The sequence below is a fragment of the Carya illinoinensis genome, chromosome 16 (genome assembly GCF_018687715.1).
Source record: "Carya illinoinensis cultivar Pawnee chromosome 16, C.illinoinensisPawnee_v1, whole genome shotgun sequence".
In the NCBI taxonomy this organism is placed as follows: Eukaryota; Viridiplantae; Streptophyta; class Magnoliopsida; order Fagales; family Juglandaceae; genus Carya; species Carya illinoinensis.
In genome coordinates, this window is record NC_056767.1 from 12,309,754 (window position 1) to 12,328,244 (window position 18,491).

The 18,491-nt window shown below is 42.1% G+C and overlaps 1 protein-coding gene across 2 annotated transcripts in view; it reads right to left on the reverse strand.

Annotated features, from left to right (window-relative positions):
- Positions 1–410: 410 nt before the first annotated feature.
- LOC122299886 overlaps positions 411–18,491 on the reverse strand; it is a 51,854-nt gene continuing 33,773 nt past the window's right edge. The window contains exon 4 of one of the 2 annotated variants that reach the window (XM_043110363.1): positions 411–628. In XM_043110363.1, coding sequence (XP_042966297.1) covers positions 558–628 — 71 coding nt within the window. In that variant the 3' untranslated portion in view covers positions 411–557. Of the gene's footprint in view, positions 640–18,491 lie in introns of both variants that reach the window. The other variant, XM_043110368.1, reaches the window with a different exon arrangement.

The window sequence follows — 18,491 nt, forward strand, 5'->3', positions numbered from 1 at the left end:
CTATAATTTCTATTCATATTTTAGCATTTTAATCCAATAATAGCGCATTTAGAGTGTACTTTCGCACACTCATCGGACCGGATCAGACCAATTCACTATAATGTATATTTAAATTATTTTTTTAAATATTATATAGAATAGTTTTTATATTATTTATAATATATAATAATATAAATTATAATGATATATAAATATATTATTATATACAAAATTATATATAATATATATAATAATATAAATAAATTTTTTATTTTTTATTTATATATAATAATACATAATAATACATATGGACACGTGGAAATCGAGGCGTTGGGATGATGATAATACGGGTCACACATCCCATCATTAAGTGCTAAGTGTGTACATGCAAGACGTGTACATACAAATTAACGTAGCGGTAATAAAAAATCTTTTAACTAAGTACTAGAATTTTGTTTAAATAAAAACTTGCTTAAAACAAGCGTAATAAAATACTACAAGTTTAACATTGTCACAAATCCAAAATACATAAAATAAAGGCAAGGGAAATATTTTCTAACAATACAAGCAACTCCAACTCAATCCTCCGGCGGAGCCGCCTCCTCAGGTTCAGCCTCTTCCTCCTCATCTACATCAAAGTCTACGGTACCTAAGATGGTACTGTAGGTAAGCAATAATCCAAACACCCACAAAATAAAAATACATTAAAACTCAACAATATGCATGAACAAGATGCCATATGAATATGTCCCAAAAATCTACATTTTCCAAAATAATCCTATAAACATTCCTTTAAAACATTTTCCTCGCCATTATTCCAGATAATGGCCCAAAACGAGAAATCCACCATTTTTCCATAAAATAGTCCATGAAAAACCACATATAAAAATCCCACAATTTTCCCATAAAATGGCCCACAAATATCCTTCACACAAAACTCACAATTTTACCAGAAAATGACCCATATCCAATATCCAAAACCAGTTCTAATTTTAATTCATGCACCATGATCTCCCTTAGGAATCATCCGCACACTTTGGCTCCTATACCACACCGCAAGTAACGATCACGCATGTGACATCTAAACGAGAGATACCCAGCTCCGCACCCAGCGCGTAGCATGACCAGGCATCCTGTAGTTCCCGCCAGCCGAGGCACCACGGAGTCGGCCGATAACGTTACCGTATCGTCCAAGCCTAGCGACAATCCAAGGGACATTACTTAGTATTATCCACTCCCTAGTGACCAGAGGAGCTCCACCAAGATAATACCTCATCTTGGCTTGGGGTCGTGATACACACGCACCCAAAAATCTATTTACACATAAAAACTCAGTTTTCAATATTCAATGTGATAACCCGGTTTTACGTGTATTTTCACTGAACGGTTGTTTTTAATTTAATTAATATATTAGTTTATTTATTTTAAATTAATGTGTTTTAATTGGTTTTTATTTATTTGATGATGTGTTTTATTTAATTAGTCGTTTTACGGTTTTTTAATCTCGTTTTCGGCGGATTTGTTTTCCTTTCCGGAGTGAGGATTGTACCTCATTTCTTTCCTAAATCTTTTCTTTTCCCTTTTTCCTTTCTCTCTTTTTCTCTTTTCTTTCCTTTTTCTTTTTTTCTTTTTCTTTTTCTTCTTCCTTTTTCCTCCCCTCTCTCCCGCGCGTAACCCCCCTGGTTCCTCTCTCTCTCTCTCTCTTCTCTCCCACGCTGAAAACATCATCAGCCCAGACCCACCACCGCCGGCCACCGTGCGGCACACCACCCCTACCAAAATCTTCCCCTCCCTCCAATGAACCACCCCACCAATTTTCACTTCCAACAGAGCTGCTGTTTGGCCGGAAAACGCCCAACAAGCCTCACGGATTTTGCTCCGATCCGCCGCCGTCGCTCCACCTCCGGCCACCATCTCTTCACCACTTCATCACCGGCTCCTTGCCGTCCTAACCCACCCATTTCCGGCCTCTAACAGCCACCGAAACAGCTCCCACGAGCTAACTTTCCATTTTGGAAAATCTGGCCTTCCTTCGCCGTTTCCGCCGCCACCCACAGTCAAACTTCACTTCCATTAGCTTCATAAACATCCTTAGACCTTCCCTATCAATCTCGAGCCTTGGTTTGTCCCCGTTCAAAAGTGGGTATTTTACAACCCATGGCCACAGTGAATTTTCACTGTTACGTTGCTTTCCTTCCGCCGTTTGCAACGCCGCGTGTTTTCTAAAAATACCATATAGTGCTATAAGTATTTTTCAAACCCTACTTTTAGATTTAAATATATTTTGCTCATTCAATAATTAATTGTTGTTGGTTGGCTGATTCCGGACAGAGTCCGAGGAGTTCGGGGGTCGGATGGATTGAGGACGGAGTGCTTGGTTTTGCTTGTTTGTGCTTGCTTGATTATTTGAGCCATGAGGCGTGAGTTGCATATTGTGTTTATGTGCATATTGTTTTAATCGAGAAAATTTCGTTTTATTGGCGTAAATGGTTTTTGGGTGCGTGTGTCTCACGAGCCCAAGCCGGGATGGGTTATTATCTCGGTGGAGCTCCTCTGGTCACTCGGGAGTGAATAATACTGAGTGACATCCCCTGGGTTGTCGCAGGGCGACGACCGGATCGCACGATATGGTAACGCTGTCGTGACGACTCCGTGGTCCCTAGAGTGGCGAGGACTAGAGGATGGCCTGGCCAGGTACGCGTGGGGCGCGAGTCTGGGCATCGCTCGTTTAGGTGTCACATGCGTAGTCGTTACCTGCGGTGTGGCACAGAGCCAGGGTATGCGGAAGATCCCTAGGGGAGATCATGGTGCATGCATAACCGGTTTGTTTTTATGGTTTTCGGATGTGCGCCATTTTCCCAAATGTTTGGTTTTCGAGGCTTTTGATCTATTTTCTGGGAAAATAGTGGTTTGGGCCATTATCTGGGATAATGGCAAGGCGTGGTTTTAAGGATATATTTTTGTGGGCCAAATGGGTTTTTTTGGCGTGCGTGGAAAAATTGTGTTTTATGACGCATGTGCATTGGTTTTTATTTCATGCATATTGTTTGAGTTTTATATGTTTTTATCTAATGGTGTTTGGAGTTTACTTACCTGCGGCACTATTTTTGGTACCATCGATTTTGGTGCAGAGATCGAGGATGAGGAGGAGGAGGCTGAGCCCGAGGATGCGGCTCCACCAGGATGTTGACGTTATGCTTTGTATTTGGTTTAAATTTATGTTTGTGCTTTGTAATATTTATTTAAGTATGTGTTGAACAGTTTTGTATTAAACAAGAAAAAATTCTGGTACTTAGTTATTGACTTGCTTTTCGCTGCGTATTTCTCGTGCACATTCGTCGCTTTTTCACACACTTGGCACACGTCGATAGGATGATGACCCGTGACGTCATCATCCAGACGTCTCGATTTCCCCGTGTTCGGGCGTGGGGATTTGGGGGCATCACAGGTCATATCAGAGCGGTTTGGCTCTGGGTAAAACCACATGTCTCGTAGGTAGTACCAGAATGTTTTAAGGTTGTGTTTTAAAAATTATGTTAAGTGAAGTTGTTATTTGTTTTGTTTATTTGTTTTATTTGTTTGATTTGTTTGAGCTAGTTTGCTTGTGTTTGTTTATTTATTTAGTTATGTTTTTGCAAGCTGGTTTCTTTTGTTTCTTGTGATGTGGTGTTGGTCTTTGGTTTTGTTTTTGTTTGTTGTTGGTTTTATTTGTTTTTATTTTCTTAAAGGGGGTCAAAGGTTGTGATGGTAGGAAAATGGGGAGGCCAAAGAAATCTACTCAGGAGCCATGGGACAATACATCAAGAGATGACTCCATAGCCCAAGCCATACGGCAGATGACGGAGTTTATGCAGCAAAATTTTAGGCCACAGCAGACAGGACCTTGGCCACAACCAGGAGGACCCTGGCCACAACAAGGGAGTCCCTAGCTACCACAAGGAGGGCCTTATCCGCAACAAGGAGGACTTTGGCCGCAACCAGGAGGTCCTTGGCCATATCAGGGAGGGCCTTGACTTTACCCGGGAGGATCTAGTAGCATGGTGCAAGCCGGATGCACCTATGAGTGCTTTCTAGCACATAGGACCCTACACTTCACTAGAGAAGAGGATCCGCTTCAAGCTGGAAAGTGGATCAAAGACCTAGAAAGAACTTTTGAGATGTGTGGTTGCACCGAGGCGCAACAGGTACTCTATGCCAGCTATCTGTTGCAAGGCATCGCTTTTGATTGGTGGGATACCAAGAGGGTGATGCTAGAAGTAGAGTTGGGATCATTCGCCGCTGTAACCTGGTAGCGCTTCAAGAAAGAATTTAACGACCGCTTCTTTCCCGCATCGGTAAGGAAGCAAAAGGCAAGAGAATTCTCAAATTTGGTCCAAGGAGGCATGACAGTTGAACAGTACGCCCGAAGGTTTATAGAACTTGGGCGATTTGCTCCCCACCTTATCGCCACAGAGGAGATGCGAGCTGAGTGTTTTTTGGAGGGACTACGCCCTGATATACGCTGTATGGTGGTCAGCCACCGGATATCCACTTTTCAGGACTTAGTGGATGTGGCCACCCTTGTAGAGCGAGAGAATAATCTGAGTATGGGCTCCCCTCCAGGTCATAAGAGGCAAAGTTTTTCTGGTGAAGGAAGCAGCTCCGGTTTGCCTCAGAAATTTGTTCAGCGGACTGGAACTCGCCCGCAAGCATCCTCAGGTGTTCGCATGGGAGGACGTGTGCTTGTTTGCGGAGTTTGTAATAAAGCCCATGTGGGTGAGTGCCCGTCTGGTGAGGCTCCATGTTATAATTGTGGCCAACAGGGTCACTTTGCCCGTGAGTGTCCAAGACCAGTTCAAGGAAGTCGTAGAGGTAGACGTGGTGGAAGAACAAATCTAAGGCAAGCAGTGCAAGCTTGGGTATATGTTGTCACACCCGGACATGTGGATGATGAGGCACCAGCAACCCATGATGCTGGAGTAATCATAGGTATGGATTAATTTAATTTAATTTTATGTTGGATTTAATTTATGGTGTATTTGGTTTCTCCTTTGTTTTTGGATTTCATGGGTTATGTGTTTGGTTCAGGGAGAGTCCGTTTGTATGAGTTTTATGCTTGCACTTTGTTTGATTTCGGTGTTTCACAGTCATTTGTATCTTCCACGTTTGCGCGGATGTGTAATTTGGTCACGGAACCTTTGCCAAAGTCATTGTTAGTGGCTTTACCCGATGGTGAAATGGTGTGGTGCTCCAAGGTTGCATTGGGATGCCCGTTAAATTTTGATGGAAGGTTCTTGGATGCTGATTTGGTGGTGTTTAAGCTGTTGGGTTTTGATATCATCCTCGGGATGGATTGGCTATACCGATATTCTGCGAGTATTAATTGCAGAAGTCGGGTAATTACCTTTCAGCTTCCAGATAGTGATTGTCTGGAATTTGCGGGGAGTAAGTTAAAAGAAAAGCCGGTAATTATATTGGCAATTCAAGCAAGAAGAGAGATTGCATGGGGAGCGGATGCATTCTTAGTTCAGATGGTGTCTACGCCGTCTGAGAAGAAGTCTTTGGCAGACATTCCAGTTGTGGAAGAATTTCCCGATGTGTTTGTGGATGACTTGCCCGGACTACCCCCTGTTCGGGAGATAGAGGTTGTTATAGACTTGGAACCTGGAGCAGCTCCTGTACATAAAGCTCATTATCGCATGGCACCGGCTGAATTAAAAGAGTTGAAGACTCAGTTGCAAGAGCTGGTAGATAAGAGATTTATTCAACCTAGTACGTCGCCGTGGGGTGCGCCAGTTTTGTTTGTTAAAAAGAAAGATGGAACCCTCCGTATGTGCATCGATTATCGGGAATTAAATAAGGTGACTATCAAAAATAAATATCCTCTCCCGCGGATAGATAATTTATTTGATCAGCTTCAAGGAGCAGCCGTGTTCTCGAAGATTGATTTGAGGTCGGGATACTACCAGCTGAGGATCAGAGATAAGGATGTACTTAAAACTGCTTTCAGGTCGAGGTATGGGCATTATGAATTTAAGGTGATGCCGTTTGGGTTAGCTAATGCCCCTACTGCTTTCATGGATTTAATGAATCGAGTATTTCGACCTTATCTGGATTCCTTTGTGGTAGTGTTCATTGATGATATTCTGATTTATTCCCGAGATGTTGAAGAGCATGTGTATCACCTTCGTCTGGTACTTGGGAAATTGAGAGAACACCAGTTATATGCCAAGCTCAGCAAGTGTGAATTCTGGTTGGAGGAAGTCAGATTTCTTAGGCATGTGATTTCCCGAGACGGAGTGGCCGTTGATCCTAGTAAGGTGGAAGCCATTTTATCATGGCCGTGTCCGACTACAGTGCGCGAGATCTGGAGTTTTTTGGGACTTGCCGAATATTATTGAAGATTTGTGGAGGGATTTGCTCGCCTATCCGAACTTCTCACAGCTTTGACTCGGAAGAATGCAGAATTTGTTTGGTCAGATAAGTGTGAGAGAAGCTTCCAAGAATTGAAGAACAGGTTCACGACGGCACCAGTGTTAGCGCTTCCAGAACCGCATAAGCCATTCATAGTCTTCAGTGATGCGTCTAAGTTTGGTTTGGGTTGTGTCCTTATGCAGGAAGGACGGGTTGTTGCCTATGCATCTCGTCAGCTAAAGGACCATGAGAAGAATTATCCTACGCACGATTTGGAATTGGCTGCGATTGTTTTTGCTCTCAAGATCTAGCGATACTTTTTGTATGGGGAAACATGTGAGGTATACACTGATCACAAGAGCCTGAAACATTTGTTTTTCCAGAAAAATCTGAACATGAGGCAGAGACGATGGCTAGAGCTAATCAGTGACTACCAGTGTGAGATCAAGTATCATCCGGGGAAGGCTAATATAGTTGCTGATGCTTTGAGCCGAAAATCACACTTGGAAGATGAAGCCGAGCCATCGGAATTGGATTCTTTGCTTTGTGGGATGAGAAGGCTCCTTATTGAAAGTTCACAGCAAGAAGAGATTCTATCTTCAGTTCTTGATGTTCGGGTCACTGATTTTGAGGAATTGAAAACTCTTCAAAGGAAGGATACGAAACTGCTGAATATCAGAAAAATGGTCAGAAAATCTCGAGGGCTATTGCATTATAGCATGGATAAAGATGGAATACTTCGGTTCCGAGATCGCAGAGTGGTCCCCAAAGATTCAGAATTCAAGGAGCGGATCATGACAGAAGCTCATGCGACCCCTTACTCAATTCATTCCGGCAGTACAAAGATGTACTGGGACTTGAAGAAAAATTATTGGTGGGATAGAATGAAGAGGGATATTGCCTTATATGTTGAGAAATGCCACACATGCCGTCAAGTGAAGGCCGAGCACCAAAGACCCGCAGGTATGCTCCAACCCCTCCCTATTCTTGAGTGGAAATGGGATGACATCACGATGGACTTTGTAGTGGGCTTGCCGAGAACGCCTAGTGGGAAAAATTCTGTTTGGGTGATTGTTGACTGGTTAACAAAAAGTGCTCATTTCTTGCCTGTTAATAACATCGATTCCTTGGGTAAGTTAACACGCTTGTATGTGAAAGAAATAGTGCGGCTGCACGGCATACCAAAGAGTATAGTGTCGGATCGAGACCCAAGGTTCATGTCGCAGTTCTAGAAGAGTTTGCAGGCAGCTTGGGTACTATGTTGAAGTTCAGTACTACATATCACCCACATACAGACGGCCAATCGGAGCGCACCATTCAGACCCTTGAAGACATGTTGTGAGCGTGTGTCATGGAATTTCAAGGGAGTTGGGAAAACCATTTGCCGCTCATAGAGTTTGCATATAATAACAGCTTCCATGCGACCATTCAGATGGCTCCCTATGAAGCTCTTTACGGGAGGAAGTGCAGATCGCCCTTGTGTTGGGATGAAGCCGTGGAGAGTAGGATAATTGGAGCCGAAATAATTCAAGAGATGCAAAACCAAGTTCGGATCATCAGGGATAAAATGGCGGCAGCTCAGAGTCTCCAGAAAAGCTACGCCGATACCAGGAGGAGAGAGTTATCTTTTGAAGAAGGTGATTGGGTTTATCTCAAAGTCTCTCCCATGAGGGGTGTTAAGCGTTTTGGTAAGAAAAGGAAACTGGATCCGAGGTATGTCGGCCCTTTTCAGATTCTGGAGAAGGTAGGGCTCGTCGCCTATAGAGTTGCTTTGCAAGAGTATTTTGGAGATATTCATGATGTCTTCCACGTATCGTCCTTGAAGAAGAGCTTTGGACTACAAGAGCCACGCTTTGTCGACCCAGAGAGTATTCTGTTGTAACCGGATCTCACTTATGAAGTTGTTCTGTCGCAGATCATGGATTGGAAGGAGCAACAGTTGAGGTCCAAGACGATACCTTTGGTTAAGGTGGCATGGGGAGATCAGTTAGCTCAAGACCTCTCTTGGGAGCGAGTAGCGGACATGAGGGAATAATACCCATACTTGTTTGAGTAAAGACGGTACGTTTCTTAATCTTGGTCACAGTTGGTTTATGTGATTTTATGTGGCTTGTTTTAAGTTGGTGGTTGATCTTGCAAATTTCGAGGACGAAATTTGCTTTTAAGGGGGGAGGATGTGATGACCCGCTTTTACGTGCATTTTCACTGAAAGGTTGTTTTTAATTTAATTAATATATTAGTTTATTTATTTTCAATTAATGTGTTTTAATTGGTTTTTATTTATTTGATGATGTGTTTTATTTAATTAGTCGTTTTACGGTTTTCTAATCTCGTTTTCGGCGAATTTGTTTTGCTTTCCGGAGTGAGGATTGGACCTCATTTCTTTACTACATCTTTTCTTTTCTCTTTTTCCTTTTTCTCTTTTTCTCTTTTCTTTCCTTTTTCTTTTTTTTTTCTTTTTCTTCTTCCTTTTTCCTTCCCTCTCTCCCGCTCGTAACCCCCCCGGTTCATCTCTCTCTCTCTTCTCTCCCACGCCGGAAACATCATCAGCCCAGACCCACCACCGCCGGCCACCGTGCGGCACACCACCCCTACCAAAATCTTTCCCTCCCTCCGGTGAACCACCCCACCAATTTTCACCGCCAACAGAGCTGCCGTTTGCCCGGAAAACGCCCAACAAGGCTCACGGATTTTGCTCCGATCCACCGCCTTCGCTTCACCTCCGACCACCATCTCTTCACCACTTCATCAACGGCTCCTTACAGTCCTAACCCACCCATTTCTGGCCTCTAACAGCCACTAGAACAGCTCCCACGAGCTAGCTTTCCATTTTGGGAAATCTGGCCGTCCTCCGCCTTTTCCGCCACCACCCACGGCCAAACATCACTTCCATTAGCTTCATAAACATCCTTAGACCCTTTCCTATCAATCCCGAGCCTTGGTTTGTCCCCGTTCAAAAGTGGGTTTTTTACAACCCACGGCCACAGTGAATTTTCACTGTTACGTTGCTTTCCTTCCGCCGTTTGCAACGCCGCGTGTTTTCTAAAAATACCATATAGCGCTGTAAGTATTTTCCAAACCCTACTTTTAGATTTAAATATATTTTGCTCATTCAATAATTAATTGTTGTTGGTTGGCTGATTCCGGACAGAGTCTGAGGAGTTCGGGGGTCGGATGGATTGAGGACGGAGTGCTTGGTTTTGCTTGTTTGTGCTTGCTTTATTATTTGAGCCATGAGGTGTGAGTTGCATATTGTGTTTATGTGCATATTGTTTTAATCGAGAAAATCTCGTTTTATTGGCGTAAATGGTTTTTGGGTGCGTGTGTCTCACGAGCCCAAGCCGGGATGGGTTATGATCTCGGTAGAGCTCCTCTGGTCACTCGTGAGTGCATAATACTGAGTGACATCCCCTGGGTTGTCGTAGGGCGACGACCGGATCGCACGATAAGGTAACGCTGTTGTGACGACTCCGTGGTCCCTAGAGTGGAGGGGACTAGAGGATGGCCTGGCCAAGTACGCGCGGGGCGCGAGTCTGGGCATCACTTGTTTAGGTGTCACATGCGTAGTCGTTACCTGTGGTGTGGCACAGAGCTAGGGTATGCGGATGATCCCTAGGGGAGATCATGGTGCATGCATAACCGGTTTGTTTTTATGGTTTTCGGATGTGCGCCATTTTCTGGGAAAATGGCGATGTTTGGCTTTCGAGATTTTTGATCCATTTTCTGGGAAAATGATGGTTTGGGCCATTATCTGGGATAATGGCAAGGTGTGGTTTTAAGGATATGTTTTTGTGGGCCAAATGGGTTTTTTTGGCATGCGTGGAAAAATTGTGTTTTATGGCGCATGTGCATTGGTTTTTATTTCATGCATATTGTTTGAGTTTTATATATTTTTATCTAGTGGTGTTTGGAGTCTACTTACCTACGGCACCATTTTTGGTACCGTAGATTTTGGTGCAGAGATCGAGGATGAGGAGGAGGAGGAGGCTGAGCCCGAGGATGCGGCTCCGCCAGGATGCTGATGTTATGCTTTGTATTTGGTTTAAATTTATGTTTGTGCTTTGTAATATTTATTTAAGTATGTGTTGAACAGTTTTGTATTAAACAAAAAAAAAATTCTGGTACTTAGTTATTGACTTGCTTTTTGCTGCGTATTTCTCATGCACATTCGTCGCTTTTTTACACACTTGGCACACGTCGATAGGATGATGACGTCACCGTGACGTCATCATCCGAACGTCTCGATTTTCCCGTGTTCGGGCATGGGGATTTGGGGGCGTCACATTCAACACATGTACATGCATGCACCATGCAATACAAATGACAAGACACAAAGACAACCAACAATCGAACTCATCCAAACTATCATCAAATCCATTTGACCCACGACTCCTCGAACTCAGTTCGGCATAACCAACCAATCACAATTTATTGTAAAAGTAATAATGTATTTAAATCTTAAAGGATGTTTGAAAAATACTTACAACACTATGAAATCATTTTTAGAGGATCAACGAGCTGTAAAAGGCGGAGGAAAAGCAACTTAACAGTGTAAAAGCACTGTAGCCATGGGTTGCAAAATACCCACTTTTGAATGGGGACAAACCAAGACTTGAGATTGATAGAGAATGGCTTAGAGGTGTTTATAAAGTTAGTGGAAGTTAGGGTTGGCGTGGGTGGTGATGAAAACGACAGTGGAAGTGAAAAAAGGCCAAAACGGAATTGAGCTCGTGGGGGTTGCTTCGGTGACGGATCGGAGCTGGAAATGGGTGGGTTAGGTTGGCAAGAGGTCCGTGATGAAGTGGAGAAGAAGTGGTGGCCAAAGGTGGAACGACAGTGGCAGAATGGAGGAAAAACCGTGTGGCTTGGAGGAGCCCATGACGACTAACGGTGGCTCAAATGGGGCTGACATTTGGTGGGGAGGTTCGCCGGCCAAAGGGGAGTCGAACAGTGGGGGCGGTGCAGTGCACAATGGCATGGTGGCAGTTTTGGGGCCAGAAGAAGGAAACAGGAGGGAGGGGAAGAGAGAATCGGTGTCGTGTGGAGAGAGAGAGAGAGAGAGAGAGAGAGAGAGAGAGAGAGAGAGAGAGAGAGAGAGAGAGAGAGAGAGAGAGAGAGAGAGAGAGAGAGAGAGAGAGAGAGAGAGAGAGGGGAGAAAAATGAGGAAAAAGAAAAAAAAGGGAAAAGAAAGAGGAAGAATAAAAAGAAAAAGAGAAAAAGAAAAGATGGGAAAAAGAAATGAGATCTAATTCTCACCTCTAGGGTTTAGAAACTATCCAACGAAAGTAATTTCAAAAGCTACAAATTAAATAAAATAATTTAAGCACAATACCTTGCTAAAATATAATAAATAATTAGTAAAAACTAACAACAAAATTTTAAATCTAAAAATAAACTAAATTAAATTAAAGAGCAATTTAAACACAAAATAATAATTAATATTAAAACAATGTAACTGTATAAGCGACGGCCCTACCATCTCCAAAATCTGAAAAGGGCCAACATAACTCGGATTAAGTTTTCCCTTTTTACCAAAACACTTAACTCCTTTCATAGGAGAGACTTTGAGATAAACCCAATCACCTTCCTCAAAAGATAATTCTCTCCTCCTTGTATCTGCATAGCTTTTCTGACGACTCTGAACTGACGCCATTTTATCTCTTATAATCCTAACTTGACTTTGCATTTCCTGGATTATTTCGGGCCCAATTATCTTTGTGACGCCCCCAAATCCCACATACGGACACGTGGAAATTGAGACGTCGGGATGATGACAACACGGGTCACCACCCTATCGCCAAGTGCCAAGTGTGTGTACATGCAACAAGTGTGCAAATAAAAACATGCAGCGTATAGTAAAAGCCTTATAACTAAGTTCCAGAATTTTTCTTTGTTTAATACAAACCCGTTCAAAACATACATAATAAAATATTACAAGCCATAAATATCGTTTTAAACCAAACTACAAGGCATAAACTCCAAATCAAAACTCCGGCTGACCCGCTTCCTCGAGCTCAGCCTCCTCCTCCTCCTCAACCTTTGCATCAAAATCTACGGTACCAAAATGGTGCCGCAGGTAAGTAAAGATCCAAACGCCACAAGATAAAAACATATTAAACTCAAACAATATGCATGAAAGAATGTCAAATGTACATAACCCATAAAATCACATCTTTCCCACGCACGCCAAAAAATCTCATTTTGGCCCAAAACATTCCCTTTAAAGATAACCTCGCCATTATCTCCGATAATGGCCCAAAAACCAGACCATCAGAGCACTGTAGGCGGGAGTCGCTGGCAGGACTCTACCACCATCCCTGCTCACCATCATCCCTACGCGTGCACCGTAGGCGGGAATCACAGGCGAGATTCTACCACCGTCCCTACTTACCACCGTCCCTACACCGCGTGCATCGTAGGCCGGAACCACAGGAGGGATTCTACCACCGTCCCTGCTTACCACCATCCCTACACGTGGCTTTGACTCAAACCAGTCAATCCAATCGTTCACATATACTAAAAACATTTCTCGCTTGAAAGCCCAGTTTTCAAATTCCAACACATATACATACATGCAATGCACACCTCAAGACCCAATTCATCCAACAAATAACAATATCAACAATAACCAAACACTACATCGTCAAATCCATCTGACCCCCCACTCCTCGGACTCAGTCTGAAATTAACCAACCAGTAATGAATTTATTGAAAAAGCAATAATATATTTAAATCTAAAATAGAGTTTGGAAAATACTTACAGCGCTATAAGATATTTTTCGAAGGATCACGAAGTTGCAAATGGTGGAGAAAAAGTAACGTAACAGTGTAAAATACACTGTGGTCGTGGGTTGTAAAATACCCACTTTCGAACAGGGATAAACCAAGACTTGAAATTGATAGGGAATGACCTAGAGATGTTATGAAGTTAATGGAAATGAGTTTTGGCCGTGAGTGGCGGTAGAAAAGGTGGTGGAAGCGGAAAAAGGGCAAATCGGAGTTGAGCTTATGGGAGCTGCTTCGGCAATGGATCGGGGCCGAAAATGGGTGGGTTAGGATGGCAAGAGGTAGGTGATGAAGCGGTGAAAAGATGGTAGCCGGAGGTGGAGCTATGGCGGCGAAAATGGCCAAAAACCGTGCGGCTTAGATGGGCTCTCGGCGGCTCAGATGGAGGTGAGATTTGGTAGGGAGGTGCGCCAGCCGGAGGGGAAAGTTTCTGGGTGGGTGGTGTCGGCCACGTCTCCGGCGAGCGACGGTTCTGGGCTGAGGAAGCAACCGGCGACAGAGAGAAGGAGAGAAGGTGCCGTGACTTCCAGCCGTACGTGGCAGCTAACGGTTGCACGGGTTGTCCTGAAAATTGAGGGTGGTGATCACCGGCCTGAGGGGAGTCGACCAGTGGGGGCGGTGCACTGCACGGCGACGAGACGGTGGCGAACTGGGCTACCGAAGTTGGACGCCGTTAGTGAAGAGAGAGGGAGTGGACGTAGCGCACAGGGGGGAGAAGAGGAAAAAGAAGAAGGAAGAAAAGAAAGAAAAGAGAAAGAAAAAAAGGAAAAAGGGAAAAAGAAAAAGAGAAAGAAAAGATGGAGAAAAGAAATGAGGTCCAATCCTCACCTCCGGAGTCCAAAAACTGATCTGACAAAAACAATTTTAAAAACTATAAAACGACTAAAATAAATTAAACACTACATCAAACTAAAATAAAACCAATTAAAATACAATAAATTAAAATAAAAGAACCAATATATTAATTAAATTAAAATACCCATTCAGTGAAAATACATGTAAAAACGGGATGTCACAATCTTATTCTCTCCAACTTCATCCCAACACAATAGCGATCTACACTTTCTCCCATAAAAAGCTTCATATGGAGCCATCTGGCTGGACGCATGGAAACTATTATTATAAGCGAACTCTATAAGCGGCAAATGATTTTTCCAACTTCATTGAAATTCCATAACACATACCCGCAACATATCCTCAAGGGTCTGAATAGTACACTTTGATTGACCGTCAGTCTGAGGGTGATATGCAGTACTAAACTTCAATTTAGTACCCAGACTACTTGTAAACTCTTCTAAAAATGAGATATAAACCTTGGGTCCCGATCCGATATAATACTCTTGGGTACCCCATGCAACCGCACTATCTCTTTTACATACAAACGAGTCAACTTTCCTAAGAAATCAGTATTATTAACAGGAAAGAAATTAGCACTTTTGGTCAACCGGTCAACAATCACCCAAACCGAGTTCTTTCCACTAGGAGTCTTCGGTAAGCCCACTACAAAATCCATAGTAATGTCCTCCCATTTCCACTCAAGAATAGGGAGAGGTTGAAGCATACCAGCGGGTCTTTGATGTTCGGCTTTGACTTGTCGGCATGTGTCACATCTCTCTATAACAAAGTGATATCCCTCTTCATCCCTTCCCACCAATAATTTCTCTTCAAATCTTGATACATCTTCGTGCTGCCAGGATGAACTGAATAAGGAGCCCCATGAGCTTCTGCCATAATTCGCTCCTTGAATTTTGAATCTTTGGGGATTACTCTACGATCTCGGAACCGAAAAATTTCATCCTTATCAAAACTGTAATGTAAAGGCCCTCTAGACTTTTTGACTCTCTTTCTAATATCTAGTAGCTTCGGGTCCTTCCTTTGAAGAGTCTTCAATTCCTCAAAATCAACTACTCGAACATCAAGAATTGAAGATAACACTTCCTTTTGTTGCAAACTTTCAATAAGAAGCCTTCTCATCCCACAAAGTAATGAATCCAATCCTGACAATTCAGCTTCATCTTCCAAGTGTGACTTCTGACTCAAAGCATCTATAACTATATTCGCTTTCCCTAGATGATACTTGATCTGGCACTGATAATCACTGATTAAGTCTCACCATCACCTCTGTCTCATATTGAGATTTTTCTGCGAAAATAAGTGCTTCAAACTCTTATGATCAGTGTAGACTTCACAAACTTCTCCATACAAATAATGCCTCCAAATCTTAAAAGCAAACACTATCGCTGCCAATTCCAAATCATGCGTAGGATAATTCTTCTCATGATCTTTCAACTGACGAGATGCATAAACAACAATCCATCCCTCCTGCATAAGAACACATCCTAATCCAAACTTGGACGCATCTCTGAAAACTACAAATGGCTTGTGCGGTTCTGGAAGTGCCAACACCGGTACTGTTGTCAGTCTCTTCTTCAACTTTTGGAAACTTCTCTCGCATTTGTCTGACCAAACAAACTTCGTATTCTTTCTAGTCAAAGTAGTGAGAGGTCCAGACAATCGAGAAAATCCCTCCACAAATCTTCGATAATATCCGGTAAGTCCCAAAAAACTCTGAACCTCACGCACGGTCGAAAGACGCTGCCACGACACAATAGCTTCTACCTTGCTAGGATCTATGACCACACCATCTCAGGAAATTACATATCAAAAAATCTAACTTCTTCCAACCAAAATTCACACTTACTAAGCTTTGCATACAACTGATGTTCTCTTAACTTCTCAAATACTAAACGGAGATGATAAAAGCATGTTCTTTAAAAGCTCGAGATTAAATTAAAATTTCATCGATGAAAACCACCACAAAAGAATCCAAATAGGGTCGGAATACCCGATTCATCAAATCCTTAAAAGTTGCAGGGGCATTAGCTAACCCAAATGCATCACCTTAAACTCATAATGCCCATATCTTGATATAAAGGCAATCTTGGAGATATCCTTATCTCTTATCCACAACTGGTAGTATTCCGATCTCAAATCAATCTTCAAGAAAACAGCTGCTCCTTGAAGTTGATGAAACAAATCATCGATCCGAGGGAGAGGATACTTATTCTTAATGGTCACCTTATTGAGTTCTCGATAGTCAATACACATTCTGAGGGTACCATCTTTCTTCTCAACAAACAACACTGGCACTCCCCATGGCTAAGTATTCGACTGAATAAACCCCTTATCTACTAATTCTTGCAACTGAACCTTCAACTCTTTTAACTCAGCTAGTGCCATACAGTAAGGAGCCTTGTGCACAGGAGCTGCTCCAGGTTCCAAATCAATAGCAAACTCCAACTCACGAACAGGAGGTAACCTAGATAAATTTATCAACAAACACATCAGGAAATTCTTTCACAATTGGGATATCCACTAGAGACTTTTTCTCAGATGACGTAGACACCACTTAGACCAAAAAAGCATCCGCTCCACAAGAAATATCTCTTTTCGCTTGAATTGCCGATATAACTACTGGCCTTTCCTTTAACTTACTTCCCACAAATTCCAAATAGTCTCCATCCGGGAGTTGAAAACTAATTACTCGACTTCTACAATTGATACTTGCAGAATATCGATGCAGCCAATCCATTCCAAGGATAATATCAAACCCCAACAATTTGAACACAACCAAAATCTGCATCAAGTGTCTTTTCACCAAAATCTAAAGGAAGTTGGAAAAATCATTTGCAGGGAGGATTCTTGTTCTACGTCGGCCATGGCGACAAACAACACCACCAAGGGTGCATCAGGTAGCAACCATTATCTAATGTGGGAAGAATATCAAGATTAGCAAAGGCATGATCCCTCAAGGTTTAATAACCTAGCTCTGCTTATGACCATCGTAGAACAGGAATCCATCATGCCAGCAATTGAGCGAATACCGCAGCATAATATTGGCATACCCAGATGAAATTATATCACCATAATTCTCAATGGACACCCGACAAATTGTCTAAACATGTTTCGAATGGAAGTATGTGTGTTCCAAGCGTTATGCAATACGTTAAGTGTGGATACCATTCTCGAATCGACCCGAGGGGTTTCCGTGAAGGAAGTCGTTGCATTGTTTGCATATGTCGTCGCTCATAGCTCAGCTCAACGGATTATAGCCAATCAGTTTCAACATTCGTTTGAAACCATTAATCGACATGTGTACAAAGTGATGCATGCACTATGTCACTTTATTTCTGAAGTGATTGTACCTACACAAGTTGATAGGGTGGTACCTTATATTCTCAGCAATCCCGGACATTATCTATGGTTTTAGATAATAAATTCTTCCTCTACCTTAAGAAAAATACATAAGTGGTTGACACTAACATAGTGTGCTCAGTCCCATTTACTATACATGCATAACTCATAATTTCTAAATATGCATGCAAAAATGTTATGCTGCAATCGACGGGACTTTTATCAATGCAGTCGTACTCGTGCAGATAACTAACTTGTATATAACTTGACATCATTGAGTTAGCCACAATGTCCTCGCTACGTGTGATTTCAATATAATGTTTACATTTGTATACTCTGGGTGGAAGGACACTGCCCACAATGCTCGCATATTCAGGATGCATTGAGTCGTCTAGACACTAATTTCCATGGCCTTCTGAGGGTAAGTATTCTATATTTATTAATTTTTAGATAAGCGGTATTTCATAACATTTGAAGCAAACATTATTAATATTGTTTATACTTTTTAGGTGGATATTACTTAGTAAATTCCGCCTTTCTGTGTGCTAAGAGATTCATGCCGCTGTATCTGATGGTGCGATATCACAGGTTTGAATGTCATGACAATAGTTCATTCTATGGATATCAAGATTATTTCAATCATCAGCATTCTTCCATCCAAAATGTTATTGAGCGGATATTCGATGTGCTAAAGGAAAGATTTAAAATATTGCGATCAATAAATGGGTACAAGCTAACCAGACAACGATATATTATCATTAGATGCTATGTCAAGCATAATATTATTCGTAGCACTACATCAAATGATAAATTTTGTGTAAGTTTACTAATCAAACTTGTTGTTAGGGGCAAACAATTAAAGATAATCCAGACCATCTATTACGTGTTCTTGATATGTCATCTTCATCTGCACAGGCTATGGCTGTGATATCTCGTTTTTACGTGTATTTTCACTGAAAGAGTTTTTTTAATTTAATTAATATATTGATTCTTTTATTTTAATTTATTGTATTATAATTGATTTTTATATTTGTTTTCGTCGGATCAGTTTTTGGACTCTAGAGGTGAGGACTGACCTCATTTTCTTTTCTCCATCTTTTCTTTTCTCTTTTTCTTTTTCCTTTTTTTCTTTCTCTTTT